At 43.8% G+C, this 22,496-nt stretch overlaps 1 protein-coding gene across 3 annotated transcripts in view; it reads left to right on the top strand.

The window, feature by feature from the left end:
• The window catches only part of casp20 (caspase 20, apoptosis-related cysteine peptidase), a 37,390-nt gene extending 15,227 nt beyond the window's left edge, over positions 1-22,163 (top strand). For 2 of the 3 annotated variants that reach the window (XM_060918962.1, XM_060918960.1), the window contains exons 2-6: positions 10,472-10,768; positions 10,897-10,925; positions 11,175-11,283; positions 11,859-12,369; positions 21,623-22,163. In XM_060918962.1, the coding sequence (XP_060774945.1) occupies positions 10,474-10,768; positions 10,897-10,925; positions 11,175-11,283; positions 11,859-12,369; positions 21,623-21,785 (1,107 nt within the window). In that variant the 5' untranslated portion in view covers positions 10,472-10,473 and the 3' untranslated portion in view covers positions 21,786-22,163. Of the gene's footprint in view, positions 1-7,686; positions 8,497-10,471; positions 10,769-10,896; positions 10,926-11,174; positions 11,284-11,858; positions 12,370-21,622 lie in introns of those variants that run through there. The other variant, XM_060918963.1, reaches the window with a different exon arrangement.
• The last annotated feature ends 333 nt before the right edge of the window (positions 22,164-22,496 follow it).

The raw sequence follows: 22,496 nt of genomic DNA, 5'->3' as shown, positions 1-22,496 counted from the left end.
CCTAGTGGCCAGTCTTACAGTAATTACCAGTCATACACACCGCCTAGTGGCCGTGCTACAGTAATTACCAGTCTTACACACCGCCTAGTGGCCGTGCTACAGTAATTACCAGTCTTACACACAACCTAGTGGCCAGTGTTACAGTAATTACCAGTCATACACACCGCCTAGTGGCCGTGCTACAGTAATTACCAGTCTTACACACCGCCTAGTGGCCGTGCTACAGTAATTACCAGTCTTACACACAACCTAGTGGCCAGTGTTACAGTAATTACCAGTCTTACACACCACCTAGTGGCCATGTTACAGTAATTACCAGTCTTATACACCGCCTAGTGGCCGTGTTACAGTAATTACCAGTCTTACACACCGCCTAGTGGCCAGTGTTACAGTAATTACCAGTCATACACACCGCCTAGTGGCCGTGTTACAGTAATTACCAGTCATACACACCGCCTAGTGGCCAGTGTTACAGTAATTACCGGTCTTATAAACCGCCTAGTGGCCGTGTTACAGTAATTACCAGTCACACACACCGCCTAGTGGCCAGTGTTACAGTAATTACCAGTCATACACACCGCCTAGTGGCCGTGTTACAGTAATTACCAGTCTTACACACCGCCTAGTGGCCGTGTTACAGTAATTACCAGTCATACACACCGCCTAGTGGCCGTGTTACAGTAATTACCAGTCATACACACCGCCTAGTGGCCGTGTTACAGTAATTACCAGTCTTACACACCGCCTAGTGGCCGTGTTACAGTAATTACCAGTCTTATACACCGCCTAGTGGCCGTGTTACAGTAATTACCAGTCTTACACACCGCCTAGTGGCCAGTGTTACAGTAATTACCAGTCATACACACCGCCTAGTGGCCGTGTTACAGTAATTACCAGTCTTACACACCACCTAGTGGCCGTGTTACAGTAATTACCAGTCATACACACCGCCTAGTGGCCGTGTTACAGTAATTACCAGTCATACACACCGCCTAGTGGCCGTGTTACAGTAATTATCAGTCACACACACCACCTAGTGGCCAGTGTTACAGTAATTACCAGTCTTATACACCGCCTAGTGGCCGTGTTACAGTAATTACCAGTCATACACACCGCCTAGTGGCCGTGTTACAGTAATTACCAGTCATACACACCGCCTAGTAGCCGTGTTACAGTAATTACCAGTCTTGCACACCACCTAGTGGCCAGTGTTACAGTAATTACCAGTCATACACACCGCCTTGTGGCCTGTGTTAGCAGAGCTCCGGTCCGCGCAAGCGGAGACTCATAGGCATAGAGTGTGGATACATAAAAAACCCATCGAGTTGTTTTCTGATGGTTTTGGTCCTGTGCGTGCCTGCCACCACAGGAAACCCAACAACTAGTGAAGTGAGTAGTGAAGTGTGAAGTAGAGTAGTAGTCGGGACAGTATATTAGTGAGTAGCTTGTCGCTGTTGTCGTCCGACGTTTTGTACAGCATAAGGAAACAGTATAGTAACTATCACGGTAAAGAAATAAAACAAAAGAGGCTGGCTATGATACAGATGGGAGCTCCGCTTTTAGGCAGTGCCTAAATCTATATATTATATTTTAGATTCTTCAAAGTATCCACTGGGCGGTACGGTGGTGTAGTGGTTAGCACTGTCACCTTACAGCAAGAAGGTCCTGGGTTTGAGCCCAGCGGCTGACGGGGGCCTTTTTGTGTGAAGTTTGCATGTTCTCCCCCTGTCTGTGTGGGTTTCCTCTGGGTGCTCCGGTTTCCCCCACAGTCCAAAGACATACAGGTTAGGCTAATTGGTGGCTCTAAATTGATCATAAGTGTGAATGGTTGTTTGTCTCTTTGGCTACGTTCACACTGCAGGCTGAAGTGACTCAAATCCGATCTTTTCGCCCATATGTGACCTGTATCCGATCTTTTATTGACAATATGAACGACACAGATCCGATTTTTTCAAATCCGACCCAGGCCGTTTGGATATGTGGTCCTAATTCCGATTCCTATCCGATCTTTTCATATGCGACTTCAGTCTGAACCGCCAGGTCGCATTCATCCGACTTGCACGTCATCAACAAGCCACAAACGTCACTATTCTGCGCTGAAGTAGGCGGCGGGTCTCTCAAAAAAAGTTACAACAACATGGCGCATAATCACGGGCGCAGATAGAGGGTGGGACTCGTCCCACCCAGATTTAAATTCACCTCGTTCGGTCCCCCCCACTTATAGGGAGGAAAAAACGTCTATGCTGTCTTTCTTTGCATAAGGCAAACCTCACGGAAAAATCAAAAGACTAATTACCATTCAGTTTATTGAGGTGCACGGCAGTGTATACATAGTTGCAACAACTCACATAAAACAAAACAAAGACTGATATTCGGTTGGTTGAGCTGCGCAGACTGCACAGGTTGCGAGCTCGAGCTTGGTTGCTATGGTTACTAACAACAAGTTTGACAGGCATATCGGGGTTGGGGTTGGTTTGCTGGCAGCTTTGTCCCCCCCCAGTTTTTTGTCCCTCCCAGTTCAAAAAACGTATCTGCGCCCCTGCGCATGACATCAATGCGAGGGACACTTCGGGCTGTGAAGGTTCTGAATCTTCTCAATGGAAGGACGCAGAGGTTAGGGAGCTGATTTCTATTTGGGGGGATACAGCTATTCAAGCTAGATTGGATGGGTCATACCGCAACCGGGCGGTTTTACTTCCGTAAACACTGGCCATGCTCACTGCGTGTGACGTCGTCGTATCCTGCAATGCGCATGCGGAACACTTTTAGGTCGCTTTTCGTTCATACTGAGGATCACATACAAGTCGCATATATTTGTTAATGTGAACGACCTCACAAAAAAATCGGATTTCACAAAAAAATCGGAATTGAGCATTAAGCCTTGCAGTGTGAACGTAGCGTATGAGTCAGCCCTGCGATGACCTGGCAACTTGTCTCGCCCATAGTCAGCTAGGATGGGCTCCAGCTTGCCTGCGACCCTGTACAGGATAAGCGGTTATGGATAATGGACGGATGGATGGAAAGTATCCACTGTTTACCTTAATGACACTTTGCACACTATTGGCATTATCTTAATCAGCTTCATGAGGTAGTCACCTGGAATGCTATTCAATTAACAGCTGTGCCTTGTCAAAAGTTAATTAGCGCAATTTCTTGCTTTCTTAATTTCTTAATTTGATCTTAATTGAGATCAAATAGTAAACAGTAAATAATAAAAATACAGCAAACAGCCCTATTCTACAACTATAGTAATCCATATTATGTCAAGAACCACTCAACTAAGTAAAAAGAAACGCCATCCATCATTACTTTAATACACGAAGTGTCTTTTAATTAACAAAAACAAAGAAAAAACATTGAATTAGAAGGTGTGTCCCGACTTTTGAGTGGTACTGGATATTAGGGGTGTCACGATTCACTCACTCTTCGATTCGATACGATTATCGATTATTAGTACTCGATTCGATTCTTTTCGATTCGATTCACTTTAAGTTGATAAACAAGTAAGATATGATGTACTTTGACTAGTTTCACTTTAATTTGAAAACTGTTACACAAAGGTAAAATTTTCAGTCAACAGTCAACATTAACTCAAAATAAACAAATAAGTTTACACTTTGTAAACCAGATATTCACTGTCACAGATTCACTGCAAAAGTACAAACCATCTGGAAGGATCATGTTCCTAGCCACTTACAAGGAAGACTTAAAGTCAAAATAGTGAAATACACATTGTTTAGGATAACATCATAAGGTTTTGGCTATCAGTCTAGTATGAGCCTACCTGGCTAGTGGCTACTAATGTCAAACACTAACAGTCAACATTAACTTAAAACAAACAAGTTTATGTAGTGTACCAGTACCACAGAGTTACAGATTTACTGCAAATCATCTGGGATGATCATGTTTTTGGCCAGGAAGACTAGCTTGTCAACACTGTCACTGCTCAGACATGCCCTCTGAGCAGTAACTATATCACCTGCTGTGGAAAACACCCTCTCGCTTGCCACACTTGTTGCTGGTACACTTAAACAACACTTGGCATACTTGGCTAAGAAGGGATACTTTCCCTCCCTTCCTTAAATAAGTTCGTGGTGGAGCCGGTTTTGCATGTAATATCAGTATAACATGATTTGCAAGTAGCAGTTTCCTTTGACTCACCCCTGAATCCAAAGTATTCCCAAACTTTAGATTTTAAATTAGCCGGGGCATTTCGAAGCGGAGCTTCGTCCGCCATTTTGTTGTCAAGGGACACGAAGTTGAAACTACGTTTTCGTACTTTATTTAAAATGTGTATTGGCTTATGTTTGAAGTGAATTAATTACCAGCGTGTCAGATAGTTAATTATAATTGTTTTGGAGTGAGAGACTTATCGCCAACATTCCAAATATTACGAAATGTCTAAATACAAAACTAGAAAATGTATGTAGCTTTACACGAGTCGGCAAAGTAAAATCAACAGTGATTGGTCAATAGGGGAACGAGCAATCCAATCAGCTTGTATGTAACAGTACGTTGAAGGAAATAATGCTACTTGTTTACTTTCGCGGCCGATGCTTATTAGAACGATGTCTTGTCTTGTAATTTAAATGAAATAAATTAGAAAAGCTGTGAAGTAAGTAATTCATGAATCGAATCGAAATTGAAGTATGACGAATCGAAATCGAATCGTACTGCTACCGATTCGATTTTCGATGAACCGAACCGAATCGTGACACCACTACTGCATATTGCAGGTGATCAGATCTGATCTGTGTGTCCGTGTGGCAATCTTCATTTTCAGTCTTCTTCACACTGGTTGCTATAGTAATGACATTGTGTGTGAAAGTAGACTTAGTTGACATAAACAAGCCATAATGTGATAACTTTAAATTCATGTTTGAATCTATGGTTTGGGGGCGGCACGGTGGTGTAGTGGTTAGCAGTGTCGCCTCACAGCAAGAAGGTCCTGGGTTTGAGCCCCGTGGCCGGCGAGGGCCTTTCTGGGGAGTTTGCATGTTCTCCCCGTGTCCGCGTCCTCTGGGTGCTCCGGTTTCCCCCACAGTCCAAAGACATGCAGGTTAGGTTAACTGGTGGCTCTAAATTGACCATAGGTGTGAATGTGAGTGTGAATGGTTGTCTGTGTCTATGTGTCAGCCCTGTGATGACCTGGCGACTTGTCCAGGGTGTACCCCGCCTTTCGCCCGTAGTCAGCTGGGATAGGCTCCAGCTTGCCTGCGACCCTGTAGAACAGGATAAAGCGGCTAGAGATAATGAGATGAGATGAGATCTATGGTTTGAATGAGGTGTGTGGAGAATAAATTAGGTAATTATGGCTCATTTACAATATTTAATAAAGTTCCGTTTCATGCTTGGGTTTTACTGCGGTAAAGTTGGAAATATATTCACAGGTTCAAACTTCCCTGATCAATAACTCTCAAACAAAACATTGTTAAAACACAATAGATGTTTCTTTCGTACTGTACCAAGGTAATCAACGAGCTACAGGTTAATTTTAATCTAATCGAGTCTTTCTCCGGGCTGGACTAATAACACTGGTCTCTCTGTGCAGCTGGCTGTGAGAGGAGCGCGCAAGGACCGTCTAAACGAGATGCTACGAAAATATTCAATAACTTCACCCTTATTTATTGTAGTGTCACCAAAATCACTCCACAGATCAACAGTCTCCTGTTGGTTATACTACAGCAGTTATTTTGGGGGGGGAAATGTGCTTTTGCATAATTTTGGGAGATTTTTTTGAGAAAAATATTCAATAACTTTACTGTTATAGACTGTAGTGTGACCAAAATCACTAACAGGAGACTAACAGCAAAAACAAAGCTGCAAGACAGATAACACAGAACAAAGTTGTTCGATGGTTATGTTTGTCAAAGGCACAAACACTAGTCCTGATCAATTAAAACACTCACTACGTTTACATGCACATAGAGAGAATCGAATTTCTGCCGTTGCTCGACTGAAATCGAAGTTCAAAATGCCATGTATACACCTTAATTCGGCTGAAATTGAACCGAATTTGATTTCTCGGAATCGAGCTACACGACCTAGTTTATGCGATTTCTGCCGAGCTACTTAGTGCATGTATACCCTATCGAGCTAGTTGTCGAGCTACTTCCGGAAGTGACGAGTGACGAGACCACAAGCGGGAAACACAACAGCCTCGGTCGGCATGACAACGAATCATGACAACGGCATGAATCTTTTCTTTTTGCGGCATTGTTTGCACCGTTAAAATTTAGCTCACTTACTGTATCACCAAATACATCTGTACAGCTGTTGCATAGCTGTGAATTGTGTACATAAACAAGTCATTGTATTTGTGTGTATATATGTCCAACATCTGAAGAATGTCAATAAAAACAAAACAACTGAACTTTTTGTTTGTTTATTAAGACATAAGTTAAATTGTAAGCAAAAAAAATATTTTTTTGTAAGCAAAAAATGGACTTTAGAAAAATATTATTGTGCAAAATAAGTTGTCTTACAAAACAGTGGTCTGCGCCGGACAGTTTGTAGCCATAGTCTGTTAGAGCAAGCCGAACAGCTTGAACACGGAACTGCTAGTGTTGCCAGATTGGGGGGTTTTAAGTGCATTTTAGAGGATTTGAACATGCTTTGGGCTGGAAAACGTCAGCAGTATCTGGCAACACTATAGCTCTTCTTCATGACGACAACCGGAAGTGTACCAACACGATGGGGCGTGTAGCGCCACGTGTGGCTTGGGTGCACAATGCACCTTGCACAATAGCCCGATTTCACTTGTGCATGTAGGATTGGATTTCTCTGGCACCCCTGCTGGGACCCTTTGCTCGATTACCAACAGCAGCTCGATTTGGGCATGCATGTAAACGTAGTCATTGTTTCTCAACCACTGGGCTGTGAAGCGCCATCTAGTGGTCTGCGAATTTTTTTCAAGTTTGAAGCCAAATACTAAATAGTTCAGGATGTCGTAGTGTCCCAAATCCGGTAGCTGGTTTGACGTACACCTTTCAAGTGGAATAAATACATTTGTGGTTAAATTAAGAAGAACAAGTCTTTAAATAAGTCCGTTTGTGGGTAAATTATATGGATCTGTGATGCCTGCTGGAAGAGAAGAGCAGGGAGGATTGAGAATCGAGCGGCTGTGGTTTGTTTGCACCCGATACTAAAACTTGTAACGTCCTAGCAACCATCGCAAAGACACGTACAAAATCCCAGAAACATCTATTTACCCAGGCAAAAACAATACAGGATTTATCTTGTAGTGTCCTGATCCCCAGATCTTTAACCCAGCCACATGTAAAAAGTCGTACGCCTCCATGCTGTTCTAGGCTTCTCATCTGTTTGTCCGTGTAGAACAATGTCTGTAGCACCAGGTAGTTTGAGATGTCGGGGATGGATAATTGTTACGCTGGGGTCATAACAATAATTTTCCAGCTCATAATGAATGAATTAATTTATTTAAACACGGTAAGTTGATCAGTAGAGCTGGTGGGATCGTGCACGTACAGATACAAATAATTACAAATACTAAAGATTAAAAATAAACACAATCTTAAAAAAACCCTTTAAATCCATTTATTATGTTAATTATCTTTAGGTCAAACCAAAAAAAAAATTGTTTGTTTCCTATTATATGCCTTGAAAAATTTGGGTAGGTCGGTAGGGATTTTTTTTTTTGGGAAAAATGTTTCCATGGCTATCACCACTCTTTTTCCCCCATATTCACAATAAAATATCCACCCACCCAGCACTCTGTTTGAATGCATGTTTGCAGGTATTCTGTTTTCAGAAATAAACACTAAAGAACACTTTTCAAAGATTTATTTCAAACCATACACAAACTTCTCACACTGAACATGTGTGTTGAACTGTAAAGATCAGCTGTTCAATGTCTATTTCCCATATGGTCTGTAGCAAATGTCTTTTATGCCTTTTTGAAGGCACTCGTCACATACTTCAATAACTGTTTTAAATCTTTTTCTCAGATCTGGTTTAACACAGAGTCTTTAAGACAATATGGACAAATGTCTGTTCTTCCAAGTCCACTGCTATAGAGGTTTTCGACCCACGTGACCGTTGCCATGTCAACAAGTAGCCGGCGCCATTTTGACGGTCACAAATATGGCGACTACCGGTAACGATACACTGTTGATCATGACGAAGTCTCATTGTCGAGTATTTTATCCGGCCTAGATGATGCGAGTAAGAAGCGATATCACCAGAAAATCAATGATGCTGGTGTACGTGATCCATACATGTTACCAGGCTATCTTTTTCTGGCTTTGCAGTGCTGCAGCGCGGGTGATCTTCCTGACCTGCAGTCAGGCGTGTGGGAAATACCAGGGAAAAAACATAAAAGAAAAAGGAGCGAGATGCAGAAAACACCTTCACTATCCAGCGACGTAGGGCATTTACAGGGCGAGCAGAGGGAGAGGTATTTGCAAAAATTGAGGTTAGCAGGCTTAGAGAACGACGTTTACCTGCTTCCACCAGGATTGTTCACTGACAGCTAAGGTTTGTTCACATTTTCATTTACTTTCGGTCCTCAGGATAAACAAAATGTTATTAAATGTCATTGAAATAACTTCTTAGTCTGTTGAGACATGGCCCGTTATAAGTTTTTCCTTTACTGTATTTACTAGTTTACTGAGCTAGCGTGCTAGCTCGGGCAGGCTGGGAGCGAGCGCGCTAGCTCCCAGCCTGCCCGAGCTAGCGCGCTAGCTCAGTAAACTAGTAAATACAGTAAAGGAAAAACTTGAGACTGAAAGGTTTTAACAGTCATCCAAATGACTGAATGTAAACATTGCTACAGTAACATACTAGCTACTGTTGTTGACATTAACTAGCTTGACCTTCAAAATGGCGGACACCGGGGCGTCACATCACCTGTGACGTCATGTCGAAATCCTCTATAGTAGGCTATTTCTGTTTGTGCTGTTTGTTGTCGGTGTGTCAACCGATGCTTCGCGTAGATGATTTCTGTATTTACTCTAGAACTACTGGTACAGGGGCGGCACGGTGGTGTAGTGGTTAGCGCTGTCGCCTCACAGCAAGAAGGTCCGGGTTTGAGCCCCGTGGCCGGCGAGGGCCTTTCTGTGTGGAGTTTGCATGTTCTCCCCGTGTCCGCATGGGTTTCCTCCGGGTGCTCCGGTTTCCCCCACAGTCCAAAGACATGCAGGTTAGGTTAACTGGTGACTCTAAATTGAGCGTAGGTGTGAATGTGAGTGTGAATGGTTGTCTGTGTCTATGTGTCAGCCCTGTGATGACCTGGCGACTTGTCCAGGGTGTACCCCGCCTTTCGCCCGTAGTCAGCTGGGATAGGCTCCAGCTTGCCTGCGACCCTGTAGAACAGGATAAAGCGGCTAGAGATAATGAGATGAGATGAGACTACTGGTACAAGCTAACAAGTCTTCAGTGTCTTTAAGTGTCTCTTTTTCTAGCAACATAATTTGTCTAAGACTGGGCTTGCGATGTGCAAGACATGCGTCTTTCAGCACCCAAACCACCACCATTTTCGTTGCTTCCTGTTAGAGGTAGTCACACGCATGCGTACAATCAGCCATTTATGATGCGAGAGACACTCACGCTATGCATAACGTACGTACGTTGGTCTATGACCAGGGACAACCACACTGTGTGCATCGCATGAATGTTTTGTAGACTGAGTGGGGGTCGGAGTCACCGGGGGGGGGTGTCGGTCGGGTAACCGGAAACAAAGTATTTTTTTTGTTTGGCCTTACATTAAGTTAATAGTATGCATAACCATTGTCTTTGTATTTAGTTACGGCTACAATAGGATCGAAATGTATTCTACTTATGTCAGATTTATCTAGTAAATTTTTCTTTTATAGGAAAAATCCTTCTTTGTTAGAGTGTAAGGATGTAATCCCACTGAGTGGTTTCTATATCCACTTCTTTTAAGTGTACTTCTTGGTTTTAATAATTTGCTTGTTTGCTGAACACAAACATGGCAATAAGTTCTGGTGTTAATCGATCAGACTCCACTTTTGGATCATTAATCCCTTTTGGCTGAGAATGCCCTGCATGCATGGTTTTATGTTGGCTTCTGGCACATCCATACAGTTTTAAATACAATACCTACAATTAAAAAGTTTGTTTTTATTGCACTTATTTAATTCCTGGGCTCCCATCTGTAACAGGGAGCGATGTTGCATCTCGTTAATACAATTTACAATAGATTATTAGATTCTAATAGAATAGATGAGCCAAAATAATTGATCTTTTTTAATGGGCCCCGACTCGTTACGAGTATGAATAGGTGGGCCTCGAAGCAGAAAAGGTTGAGAACCCCTGAATTAAAAGACTTACTGGTGACAAATGGTTTTTGCACACAAGGGGCATAACATGACAACAGAGGGGGAAAAAAAGGCTTGCTGGATTCGCTCTTTAAGACACATTTAATACATTCTTAGGCAGTAATGTGTATGTCAAAAGTCACTTAAACGTGCTGTTTAATTCTCTCCTACAGCCATGCAGACTGTACTTGAAAACAAAGTCTTCCTTATGAACACCCTGTCTGCTGATGCCAGCTTCATCTTACAGTATGTCCAACAGGATGAGATCATCACATCACGTGAATACAACAATCTTAACCATCCTCACCACACATGGGAGAAAATTGTCACTAACCTTCTGGACACTGTGATAAGAAAGGGTAACAAGACGTGTTGCAAATTTGTGGATCTCTTGCAGAAAAAAGAGATTCAGGACACTTTCCCTTTACTGAAGCAATTTTTCATGCCTACAGCTACATCATACAACCAGGGTATGAGAACATGACCTAGAAGCTACAGTGACATTTTTGAGCTATGAGTTGGAATATAGCAACAGTCGGTGACACATTTGTTCTTATGTTTTGTTGTTTGTTTTTTTGGTTTTTTTTCTTCCTTTCAGATGAGCCAATCCAAGCAGCAGCCAGTGCGGTAATTCAAAATGCACAAAATCCCACTCTGGTCACTTTGTCCAGTTTAATGTATTCCCTGCTCATCCTTATTAAATAGCATTCTTATGGAACTTACAGTGTGTAATGCTAGTGGTAGAACAACAGTATCACCACATTGTACTGGAGAAATCAGGAGAGCATTCGGACTCTCCTGATTTAGAGTATCTACAGAAGTGTGTATATTCCCAGTAAATGCATAATGTTTAATTATGGAAAATTCTCTTTTCAGATTGCTGAATACAAATTCTCCAGCATACCTCGTGGTTTCTGCATAATCATTAACAATGTGCATTTTCAGCCACCCTACAAAGACCGCTACGGCGCTGATTCGGATGGAGGTTACTCTTTTTTTTTTTTTAATCCTTTTCCAGATCAAATTGTGTGAATTTTAATGTAAATCAAATGAATGTTCTTGATCTTATACTCTCATAAATAAAAGTACCAAACTATAATTTCCCTTGTCTTCTGTACATTTAGTATCTACATGTTATCTGAGAAGATGCATGTGCTGTACTTTTAAATGTGCATTAGTGGTACTTAAGGTCCAGTTTTAAAAGTACACTATATTCCCTGAACGAACCACCATATTGTTTAATACAGAAATGTAAAAATATCACGTCTGCTGTTTTCCATGTGTTTATTTTTTTATTACAAGCATGACAACAGTTAAACTAATTGAATCCGTGCATTTGCAAAATTGGAAAGGAGAGACGTTTAAAATATTTCAGCAAAAATAAAATGAAAGTGGTCATATTAGTACTGTATATGGACTGATATTATTAATAAAGGACGAAATGCTCATTTTCTTAATGGTGGATCTCTGCTTGTTACGACGGTATAAGAGTTAGCTTGCTTTAAAACTTGATTCATGATTTGTATGAAATAAAGTTGTCTCCTTCCTTTTGTTCAACAGAGTCTCTTCAAGAGGTGTTCAAGTGGCTGGGTTTCAGTGTGAGCGTGTACAAAAACAAAACCTCAGAAGAGATGAAGGACCTGCTGAAGATGTTCAGCAACAAACACCATGATGGTGACTGCTTTGTCTGCTGCATTTTGAGCCATGGCACCATTGACGGGGTGTGTGGCATAGATGGAGCCACCATCTCCAGAGATGACATCTTTTGCCCATTCAGTGGAAATTCTTGTCCGAGTCTAGTCAGTAAACCCAAAGTGTTTTTCATCCAAGCTTGCCGTGGAAAAGAGCATCATCCCGCTGCTGAAGTCCAGTCTGATAACAATGAGGACATGGAAACGGAAGATGAAGCATCATTAGAGACAGATGCTGTTCAGATGATCACCTTACCAGATGATGCAGATTTCCTTGTGGCGAGATCGACCATTAAAGGATACGTATCATTCAGGGACACAATTAATGGCTCTTGGTTCATCCAGTCCTTGTGTCAGCAACTAAGAACGTACTGCCCAATGTAAGTACTGAAGAAACGTAAGTTGTGCTCCTGGGGCTGTATTCAAAGAGAATCATAGCTGATCACTAAGAGCTCGCCTAAAAGTTCCTGGCTAATTTCTTTTTAAACCTTATTCACAGAACTTTTCCTCAGCTAAGAGAAAAGGCAGGTTTAACCCTGTTGCTGTAGAGGATGACATGTTTCATAAATAAATATCAAGAGTGATTGGCTGATGTGGTATTAAAAACAAATGAAAGCACGATGTCCTAAAACAAGGACATGAAATCTAAATCCTCAAATCAAATGTATTGTATGTTCAACAAATGAACATTCCAGCATCTACATGTAAGTGCGAAGTAATGACAGGATTTGTATTTTAATTTTAAAGTTTACATACAGTGATGCTTGAAAGTTTTTGAACCCTTTAGAATTTTCTACATTTCTGCATAAATATGACCTAAAACATCATCAGATTTTCACACAAGTCCTAAAAGTAGATAAAAGACAAACGCAGTTAAACAAAGGAGACAAAAATATTATCCTTGGTCATTTATTTACTGAGGAAAATGATCCAATATTACATATCTGTGAGTGGCAAAAGTATGTGAACCTTTGCTTTCAGTATCTGGTGTGACCCCCTTGTGCAGCAATAACTGCTCAGTCCTGCACACCGGCTTGGAGGAATGTTAGCCCATTCCTCCATACAGAACAGCTTCAACTCTGGGATGTTGGTGGGTTTCCTCACATGAACTGCTCGCTTCAGGTCCTTCCACAACATTTCGATTGGATTAAGGTCAGGACTTACTTGGCCAGTCCAAAACATTAACTGTATTCTTCTTTAACCATTCTTTGGTAGAACAACTTGTGTGCTTAGGGTTGTTGTCTTGCTGCATGACCCACCTTCTCTTGAGATTCAGTTCATGGACAGATGTTCTGACATTTTCCTTTAGAATTTGCTGGTATAATTCATTGTTCCATCAACGATGGCAAGCTGTCCTGGCCCAGATGCAGCAAAACAGGCCCAAACCATGATACTACCACCACCATGTTTCACAGATGGGATAGGGTTCTTATGCTGGAATGCAGTGTTTTCCTTTCTCCAAACATGACACTTCTCATTTAAACCAAAAAGTTCTATTTTGATCTTATCCGTCCACAAAACATTTTTCCAATAGCCTTTTGGCTTGTCCACATGATCTATAGCAAACTGCAGACAAGCAGCAATGTTCTTTTTGGAGAGCAGTGGCTTTCTCCTTGCAACCCTGCCATGCACACCATTGTTGTTCAGCGTTCTCCTGATGGTGGACTCATGAACATTAACATTAGCCAATGTGAGAGAGGCCTTCAGTTGCTTAGAAGTTACCCTAGAGTCTTGTGTGACCTCGCCGACTATTACACGCCTTGCTCTTGGAATGATCTTTGTTGTTCGACCACTCCTGGGGAGGGTAACAATGGTCTTGAATTTCCTCCATTTGTACACAATCTGCCTGACTGTGGATTGGTGGAGTCCAAACTCTTTAGAGATGGTTTTGTAACCTTTTCCAGCCTGATGAGCATCAACAACGCTTTTTCTGAGGCCCTCAGAAATCTCCTTTGTTCATGCCATGATACACTTCCACAAACGTGTTGTGAAGATCAGACTTTGATAGATCCCTGTTCTTTAAATAAAACAGGGTGCCCACTCACACCATTGATTGAAAACACCTGACTCTAATTTCACCTTCAAATTAACTGCTAATCCTAGAGGTTCACATACTTTTGCCACTCACAGATATGTAATATTGGATCATTTTCCTCAATAAATAAATGACCAAGTATAATATTTTTGTCTCATTTGTTTAAGTGGATTCTCTTTATCTACTTTTGGGACTTGTGTGAAAAGCTGATGCTGTTTTGGGTTATATTTATGCAGAAATATAGAAAATTCTAAAGGGTTCACAAACTTGCAAGCACCACTGTAGCCATTATTTAGCAGACTATACCATAGTTCTATTTCATTTCTACTGACCGCCAGAGGCGGTGCTGTAAGCACCTGGATGTCCATCACATGCGCATGCAGTTCGAGTGTCTGTATACCAACAAGGTCGCTTGCGACAGGGGGTGACGTATGTCACTGCACCGGTACTTAAGGTGCGTTCACCCCGGAAGCGTTCTCTTGCATCTTCTCGTGCAGAGCAGATTATTCGAGTAGTACTATTTTCTAAGAGCAATCGCTGGAGTCTTGCAAACCCTTAAAGGGTTGGAGCTGCGTTTTTTTCGCCCACTTACGACTGCGATTTGCCATTTGCTTAAGGTAAGAAACCGTTTATGAGTAAGGTCACTGACTTTGGCAGCTAGCAACTTCCAATTATAAATTTCAGTTTCACTGTGATCATAGGGGTGTTTTCTCGCCTTGTAGCGATCTAATAAGTATCGTTTTGTTGCAAGTATGACACTTAATTGGTGCTTGTGTGCACTTCTGATTCGCACGGTAACTTGTTTACTTCAGCTTATTGCTGAGTGAAGTTCGCTCTGATTTCGGCAACGAGCAACTTCTAATTATAAATTTCAGTTTCACTGTGATCATAGGGGTGTTTTCTCGCCTTGTAGCGATCTAATAAGTAGCGTTTTGTTGCAAGTATGATACTTAATTGGTGCTTGTGTGCGCTTCTGATTCGCACTGTAGCGTGTTTACTTCAGCTGATTGCTGATTACCTAAACGCGGCTGGGTGAGCGTGTTCGCTCCCGACTCCACCGCGGATATTTCATTTGGTTGCTTTGGCTCTGTATTGGTACTTCGACACTGCTTGTTTACCGTCACCTAATCCATATTTAGGTAAGTAGAATTAACAGCAGTCATGTTTATGTGCTGATTGTCTCAAACCTTTAAGGTAAGTAAAGCATTTTCAACTAAATTGGTTATGAGTGAGTCCACTCGGACTTCGGCAGCCAGCAACCTCTAATTATAAGTTTCAGTTTCACCGCGAGCACATGGGTATTTTCTCGCCTTGTAGCTTGTTTATTTCAGCTTTGATTGCTGATTACCTGAACGCGGTTGGGTGAGTATGTTCACCTGAGTCCGCCGCGGATATTTCGTTTTGTTTGCTGGAAAGCAGTTTGGGCTCTCGACTGCCCCCAGCACCGAACGACTACGCTCTGCCTCCTAAGTCTAGGAAGCGCCCTAAGCAGCCGTCACGGGAGGCTCCCTGTAGGCCCAAGTACCAGAAGGTGGACCCCTTGGCGCAACAAGTGGGCACCTTGGCTCTTTTTGTATTGTATTGATTTATTTCGCAGTAAAAACATAACATGTAAACATAATATAAATATAACTATTACGGAGGATAACACAAAAGTAAAAATACTTTTGCCATTGTGGTCCTTCAGAGCTTGCTGAGATTAAGGCCTTGCTCTATAACCTACAACCGCCTGAAGCACAGCCTGCTGATGCTCTCGCCTCTGCTGCTTCATTTACTCCTCCTGAGCCACAGCCTCTGGTGCTGTCCCCGGCCGCGGAGCTTCAAGAGGAGGACGTGCTTTCCACTATGGTCAAGCCCGCGATAAAAATGGCGCCTGGGGTTGAACACGGCACCATCTGAAGTACGGATGCAGAGTGCCTTTTTTAGACTCCCCCTCTGCTGTTTTCACTGTTCTAAAGCCCTGCACTCCCGCGGGACTCGCGGGACCCGCCGCAAAGCAGTGCGGCGCGGGACAAATTTTGAAAGCTCATTACGGGCGCGGGCGGGACCGGAAGTGCACATATGCGCGCACGGGCGGGAGCGGGAGTGCACATATGCGGCGCTGGTGGGAGCAGTGATAAGCTGCAGTCCCGCTAACTAAAAACGTGCTTGAAATAAAATGTATAAATTATTAATTCATGTCTATAATATATAATTTGTACTGGATATTTTATTTGGCATTAATAAAAATATTTTAAGATGCCTAAATTTGCAGAGAAATTCAGACTGCCAGATTGAGTGAGAAATGGTATCTTAAACTTGCCATTGATCATCCTAAGGGAAAATTCTTTGATCACTCTAATGACTCACAGTTCACACCTAGCTAACAAGAGAACTATGAGTGACTTGATTTACTTGTTGTGTTAGTCTACAACTTTAATCAGAGAGACATGTTTCACAGTGACGGTAGGCTTGACTCAATGCTATCCCAGAAACCCTTCCTGTAATATGCAAATTTGGTTGTCCAATCAGAGGCGGCCAAATTTGCATATTACAGGAAGGATTTCTGGGATAGCATTGAGTCAAGCCTACCGTCACTGTGTAACATGTCTCTCTGATTAAAGTTGTAGACTAATGCAAGCACTATGGCCAAATCCCATTTCACCCCTTGGACCAACCCCTTAGCCCTTCCCCTCCATTTTGCGCGTTCACGTGAAGGGGTAGGGGTATCCCAATCCCAGTTAACGCGGAGGGGTAGGGGAAGGGGTAGGGCTTCTGTACCCCTCCAAACGGAGATTTTCCTGGAGCTGACTCCGAACGAAGAGGTTTGAGTGATTTCCCACAATGCCATGCGGATTTCAGAAAGATGGCGGTTCCCGCGGCGAAAGATTGTCATAAATGTATTTTCTCCATTATTTACGTGTTTTAAGTTGTTATCCAGAGGAAACACGCCGCTTGATTCGCTTTCGAGCTGAGAATGAGCAGCGATTTCTGAAATCCAAGCTGCTGCTAAAAAGCTTTGGGAGTGAGTATTGTTTTCGGTTGCTTTACTGCGTACGTTTTGTTCTGTTATTCTCGCTTTTATTGTTTACATGAGTGTTCTGACACCTCATTCTGTCGGATGTGGTGCACGAAGCGCCAAAGATATCCCATTCAGTGGTGTTAGTTAACAAATCACACCCTGCCAGCAGAGATTTCTGGCTCTGACTGTAGCGGCTGGTCGCAGCCAATGACGCATTTGGTCGCGTTTTGCTAACGTAAACGCTGACGGAGGTACGCGATGACGTATGCGATCGTTGAAGGGCTATCCCAATACGTAGGGGTTGAATTTCAAGCCCTATCCCTTGTAGCTCAGTTTCAAGGGGAAGGGCCAAGGGGAAGGCGGAGGGGAAGGCGGAGGGGTAGGGGTAGAAATTAGAATTGGGATTGGGCCTAAATCAATTCACTTCTTTTACTAGCTCTGCTTTGCAATAAAAAAAAAACCCATTGGTACAAAGCAAGCTCATTAACTTTTTTTATGCTGATCAGAGAATTACAGTGGTTTTTCATGTGATAAAAACGTGCGATTTGCGATTAAATATTTTAATCGTTAGACAGCACATTATTATTATTATTAGAGATACTACATGCTGAATTCAGAAACAAGGTAAACAATAACAAACGTGAGCTATAGATATTTATGCTCAAATCCACTCAAAGTAGGGGGTGGGGCACCATCACGCTGTGTGAAGACAAGAACTTTCCTGAGAAATAACACGAACGTCTGCATCATGCGGGATTTGCGGGCGGGAGCGGGACTGAAAATCATAATTCTTTGCGGGTGGGACGCACAATGCGGGAGCGGGACTGAAAAATCCGTCCTGCGCAGACCTCTACACTGTTCCACCTTCAGCCCCCTTTATTGAGGAGCTGTAGAGATACAGGATGCGTCCAGTCAGGGTCTGGTCAACATGGAGGTGTTGAGACCCGACGCTCGCTGTCCACGGCCACAGTGTCGTTTGACCGATGACTTCATCAGGAAGAGCTATGACGCTGCAGCACGGGCTGCACGCATAGGCAATTCGTTGTCTCACCTGATCCTGGCCCAGTCTCAGGCTCTTCAGTCTTCTGGAGCAGACCCATCACTGCAAAGCCTAAGCGAGGCCTCGCTGCAGGCATTTGCTTTCATGTCCAGGGAGCTGGGCAGACTAATGTCATCTTTAACTCTCGCCAGGCGTCAGGTAGGGTTGGCTCAGTCACCACTCTCAGATCCCTGCAGGAGGGCCCTCCGCACTCTCCCAGTGATTCCGGGACAGCTCTTTGGTGCCGCCGCACAGGCACATCGGGGTACAATTCCCACTCCTCCCCCCCCCCCCGTAGGGGGCGTGGAGGCAGACGTTGACTACTCCAGTCCGGCGGTCGGACACTTCACCAGTCAACAACTTGCCTACTGGGAAGTGGTAACATCAGACCCCTGGGTTATATCCACCCTCTCTCAGGGTTACAGCATACAATTCAGATGACGACCGCCAAGATTTCAAGGGGTCAAATAGATCCACCTTCACAAAACAGTGGGTTTTATTCCACCTATTTCATCATCCCCCCCCCCCAAAAAAAAGGGGGGTGGGCTTCGCCCCATACTAGATCTGAGACATTTGAACGACCATCTCAAGGTCTTCAAATTCCGTATGCTGCGCACATCCGATGTCTTAAACAGCATCAGACGGGACGATTGGTTCACAACCATCGATCTGAAGGATGCATACTTCCCAGAATCTTTATGAGATTCATCGCGGCAGCACTGTCCCTACTTCAGAGCAGGGGAATGCGTATCCTCCCCCTACCTGGATGACTGGTTGATTGGTTCTCAGTCAAGGGTAGACACGCTCAGCAACCCAGCCGTGCTGGTTTCTCACATCACCAAACTTGGGCTCAGAGTGAACCACGCCAAGAGCTCCCTTACACCCAGCCAGAAGACTGTTTTTCTTGGCCTTCAGCTGGATTCTCAGCTGTTGAAGGCAACCCTGTCTTAGCGACGGGTGAGCGATATTGTCCGACGGCTACATCGCTTCAGGAAGGGACGAACCCTGACCTTCAGGTCTTTCCAGACACTACTAGGTATACTCACCGCGGCCTCGTCGGTAGTTCCGTTGGGCCTCCTCACACTCGGGCCTCTACAAATCTGGATGAACAGCCTTGGGTTACATCCACAACATCACAGGCACAGGCCAGTCAGAATCACGGCCAGTTGCTCCTCATGTCTACGTCCATACCCTCTCGCAGAGAAGTAGTCGCCACCGATGCATCACTGATCGGCTGGGGCACAGTGTGGCAGTGCAGGACTGCCCGGGGCGTATGGGCCCCACAACAGCAGGGACAACACATCAATGTGTTAGAGCTTTGGCCTGTTTTCCTCGCCCTGAAACATTTCTGTCCGATTTTAGCAGGTCGGCATGTCCTTATAAAGACCAACAATACATCTGTGGTCTATCATATAAACCACCAGAGCGGCACCAGGTCACTACCTTCCCTGAAAGCTCACTCGGCACCTACTGACATGGGCTTACTCTCGTCTGGTGAGCCTGAGGGCAATGCATTCACCAGGAGTGAGGAACACTGCTGCGGATCTTCTGTCACAACAGAACCCCGATCCAAGGGAGTGGAAGCTGCACCCGGAAGTGGTGCAGAGTATTTGGCTGCAATACGGCAGGACAGAGGTGGACCTTTTCGCCTCCCAGGCCATGACACATTGTCCCCTGTGGTTTACACTGAAAGAAACGTCAAGCCCCTTGGGCCAAGACGCACTGGCACACAAGTAGCCACAGCAGCTCCTATATGCTTTCCCACCACTCCCGCTAATTCTGCCCACTCTTGAGAGGATCCTCAAGGAGGGTCACAGGGTGCTGTTGATAGCCCCCTATTGGCCGGGGAGAGTCTGATTCCCTACCTTGTACGGGTTGCTGCACAAGGATCCTTGGTGTCTCCCTACACGGATGGACCTCCTCTCACAGATGGAAGGTCAAATTTGGCATCCGAACCCAGTACGGTTGCAGCTGTGGGTGTGGCCTCTGAAGGGCCTGACCCACTGCTAGCAGAATGTGAGTCGACCGTTGTGCGGACCATCCGGTGTTCCCACGCACCTTCCACCAATGCGCTCTATGCCAATAGGTGGAAGCTCTTTGTAAGTTGGTGCCAAGCACGCCATCAGGAACTGGCATGTTGCCCAATACCGGGGATTCTCAGCTTTTTACAGTCTCATCTGGACGAGGGCCTTGCACCCTCCACCATCAAGGTGTATGTAGCGGCTATATCCGCAATGCACAACAGGGTAGACGGGCTGACTGTGGGATCCCACACATGGGTAAGCCACTTTCTTAAAGGTGCTCAGCGCATAAGACCCCCTCAACGCAGTCCAAGACCAGCTTGGGACTTGCCTCTGTTTTAAGTGCACTGTGTAAACCTCCATTTGAGCCCCTACAGGGGACGGAGCTCAAGTGGCTATCTTTAAAGACAGCCGACATTATAGCTAAAAGGAATGCTAAGAGAGCGGGTGAACTACACGCCCTGTCTATTGGCCGGCAGTGCTTACAATGGAGCCCGATGGCACGGGTGTAACATTGTGGCCTAATTCTTCGTTTATGCCCAAGAACTTCTCTTCATACACCAATCAGCCCCTCAGCCTGGAAGCCTTCAGACCACCACCTGAGGAGAATGAGCAGGGCCAAGGTCACGTCCTTCTTTGCCCAGTTCGAGCACGGAGGGCATACATCGAAGCGACTGCTGCATTTCGGCAGTCGGATGCACTGTTTGTGGGCCACACTGGACATAGGCGCGGCCACGCGCTGTCCAAACAGACTGTCGAACTGGACCGTGGAGGCCATTAGCAGCAGCCTCCCGGTCCCTCCCCACATCCGAGGCCACTCCACTCGGAATGTGGCTGCATCATAGGCGGCTCTACATGGAGTTCCACTCTCCGATATCTGCGCCGCTGCCTCATGGGTCTCAACTTGCACGTTTGCAAGGTTTTATAGGGCTAATGTGGCCATGCACAATCCACTGGCCACAGCCACCCTTTTCAGCCATTCGTAGGGTAAATAGGTCTTCCTCGTGACCCTGTTGGTATAAGTCATCCAGGTGCTTACAGCACCGCCTCTGGCGGTCAGTAGAAATGAAATAGAACGATGATTACGTATGTAACTGCAGTTCTATGAATTTCGGATGACCGCCAGAACTTGGCTGTCACTCGGAAGGCTGACGAGAAGACTGCCAAGAGAACGCTTCCGGGGTGAACGCACCTTAAGTACCGGTGCAGTGACATACGTCACCCCCTGTCGCAAGCGACCTTGTTGGTATACAGACACTCGAACTGCATGCGCATGTGATGGACATCCAGGTGCTTACAGCACCGCCTCTGGCGGTCATCCGAAATTCATAGAACCGCGGTTACATACATAACCATCATTTTAACCATGAATTTGTCATTTTTAAAAAATAAAAATTACAGGATTAACACATCTAGTTTCTGTTATTTAGAAACCTCAAGATTCTTTGCGAATCAGACCCCTTGAAGTCTAAAATCATGCTGACTCGATCCGTTAGCCATCCAACAGGTAACTTACTTCTTGTCATCTGTTTTGTAGGGGTGAGGATGTCCAGACTATCCTGCTGCGTGTCAATGAAGAGATCAGTAAAAAAACATGCCGATACAATGAAAAGGGCACTGTAAAGATCATTAAACAGATGCCCATCCATAAAGTGACCTTGAGGAAGAAGCTGGTGTTCCGTGGGCCAAATCAGCAGTAGAACATGTTTATAATGAGCATTTCCTAATGAGCATTCCACAGGCAGCCACCTGTTTTCAAGTTTCAAGGTTTATTGTTTTTGTCAAATGCAAAAAAAAAAAAAAATTGTACTAGCCCCATTTTTAGCAAATTCTTTGTTTTATTGATGAGAGTTTAGAGTAAATGTAAAGTGTGCTGTAGCCGAAGTATGTATAATGTAAGAAAGCAATATCAATAATTTTTGAACTCTATATTTTCTTGTCATTTTTTTAAACTTTTTTTATTTGTATATGAAAAAAAACACGTATCGCTAAAGAACTATTCTCAAAATGGACAAGTAAATGCATGTGAATTGAACTGATTTTGTTTTACAGAGTAATAAAGCTCATCTGCTAAAACAGTACTTGTTCAGTGTATTCATGACTATACTGTCCACATTGTCAAATTAAAGAGAACAATGAAAATGTCAAGGGGAAAATATCAGTTTTGTTAAAATAAAAAAAGCCTTTTATTTTAAAAAATACTGACGACATATATGAACATTATCAGGCATGTTATATTTTTATTTAATTTCCACCCTATCTATATATATTGTGTCCCGATTCATACATTTCATCAGAGAGAACAGAACCAATTAAGAAATGTAAATGAAGTAAAACTGATTGATTAGCATTTTTGTTTAACCTCAATTTCTGATTTAAAAAAACAAACCATCTATATTCTCCTATAGGCT

This window comes from Neoarius graeffei, chromosome 4 (genome assembly GCF_027579695.1).
Source record: "Neoarius graeffei isolate fNeoGra1 chromosome 4, fNeoGra1.pri, whole genome shotgun sequence".
In the NCBI taxonomy this organism is placed as follows: Eukaryota; Metazoa; Chordata; class Actinopteri; order Siluriformes; family Ariidae; genus Neoarius; species Neoarius graeffei.
The sequence above is the reverse complement of the archived record's forward strand: the minus strand, read 5'-3'. Positions and strand labels throughout refer to the sequence as shown.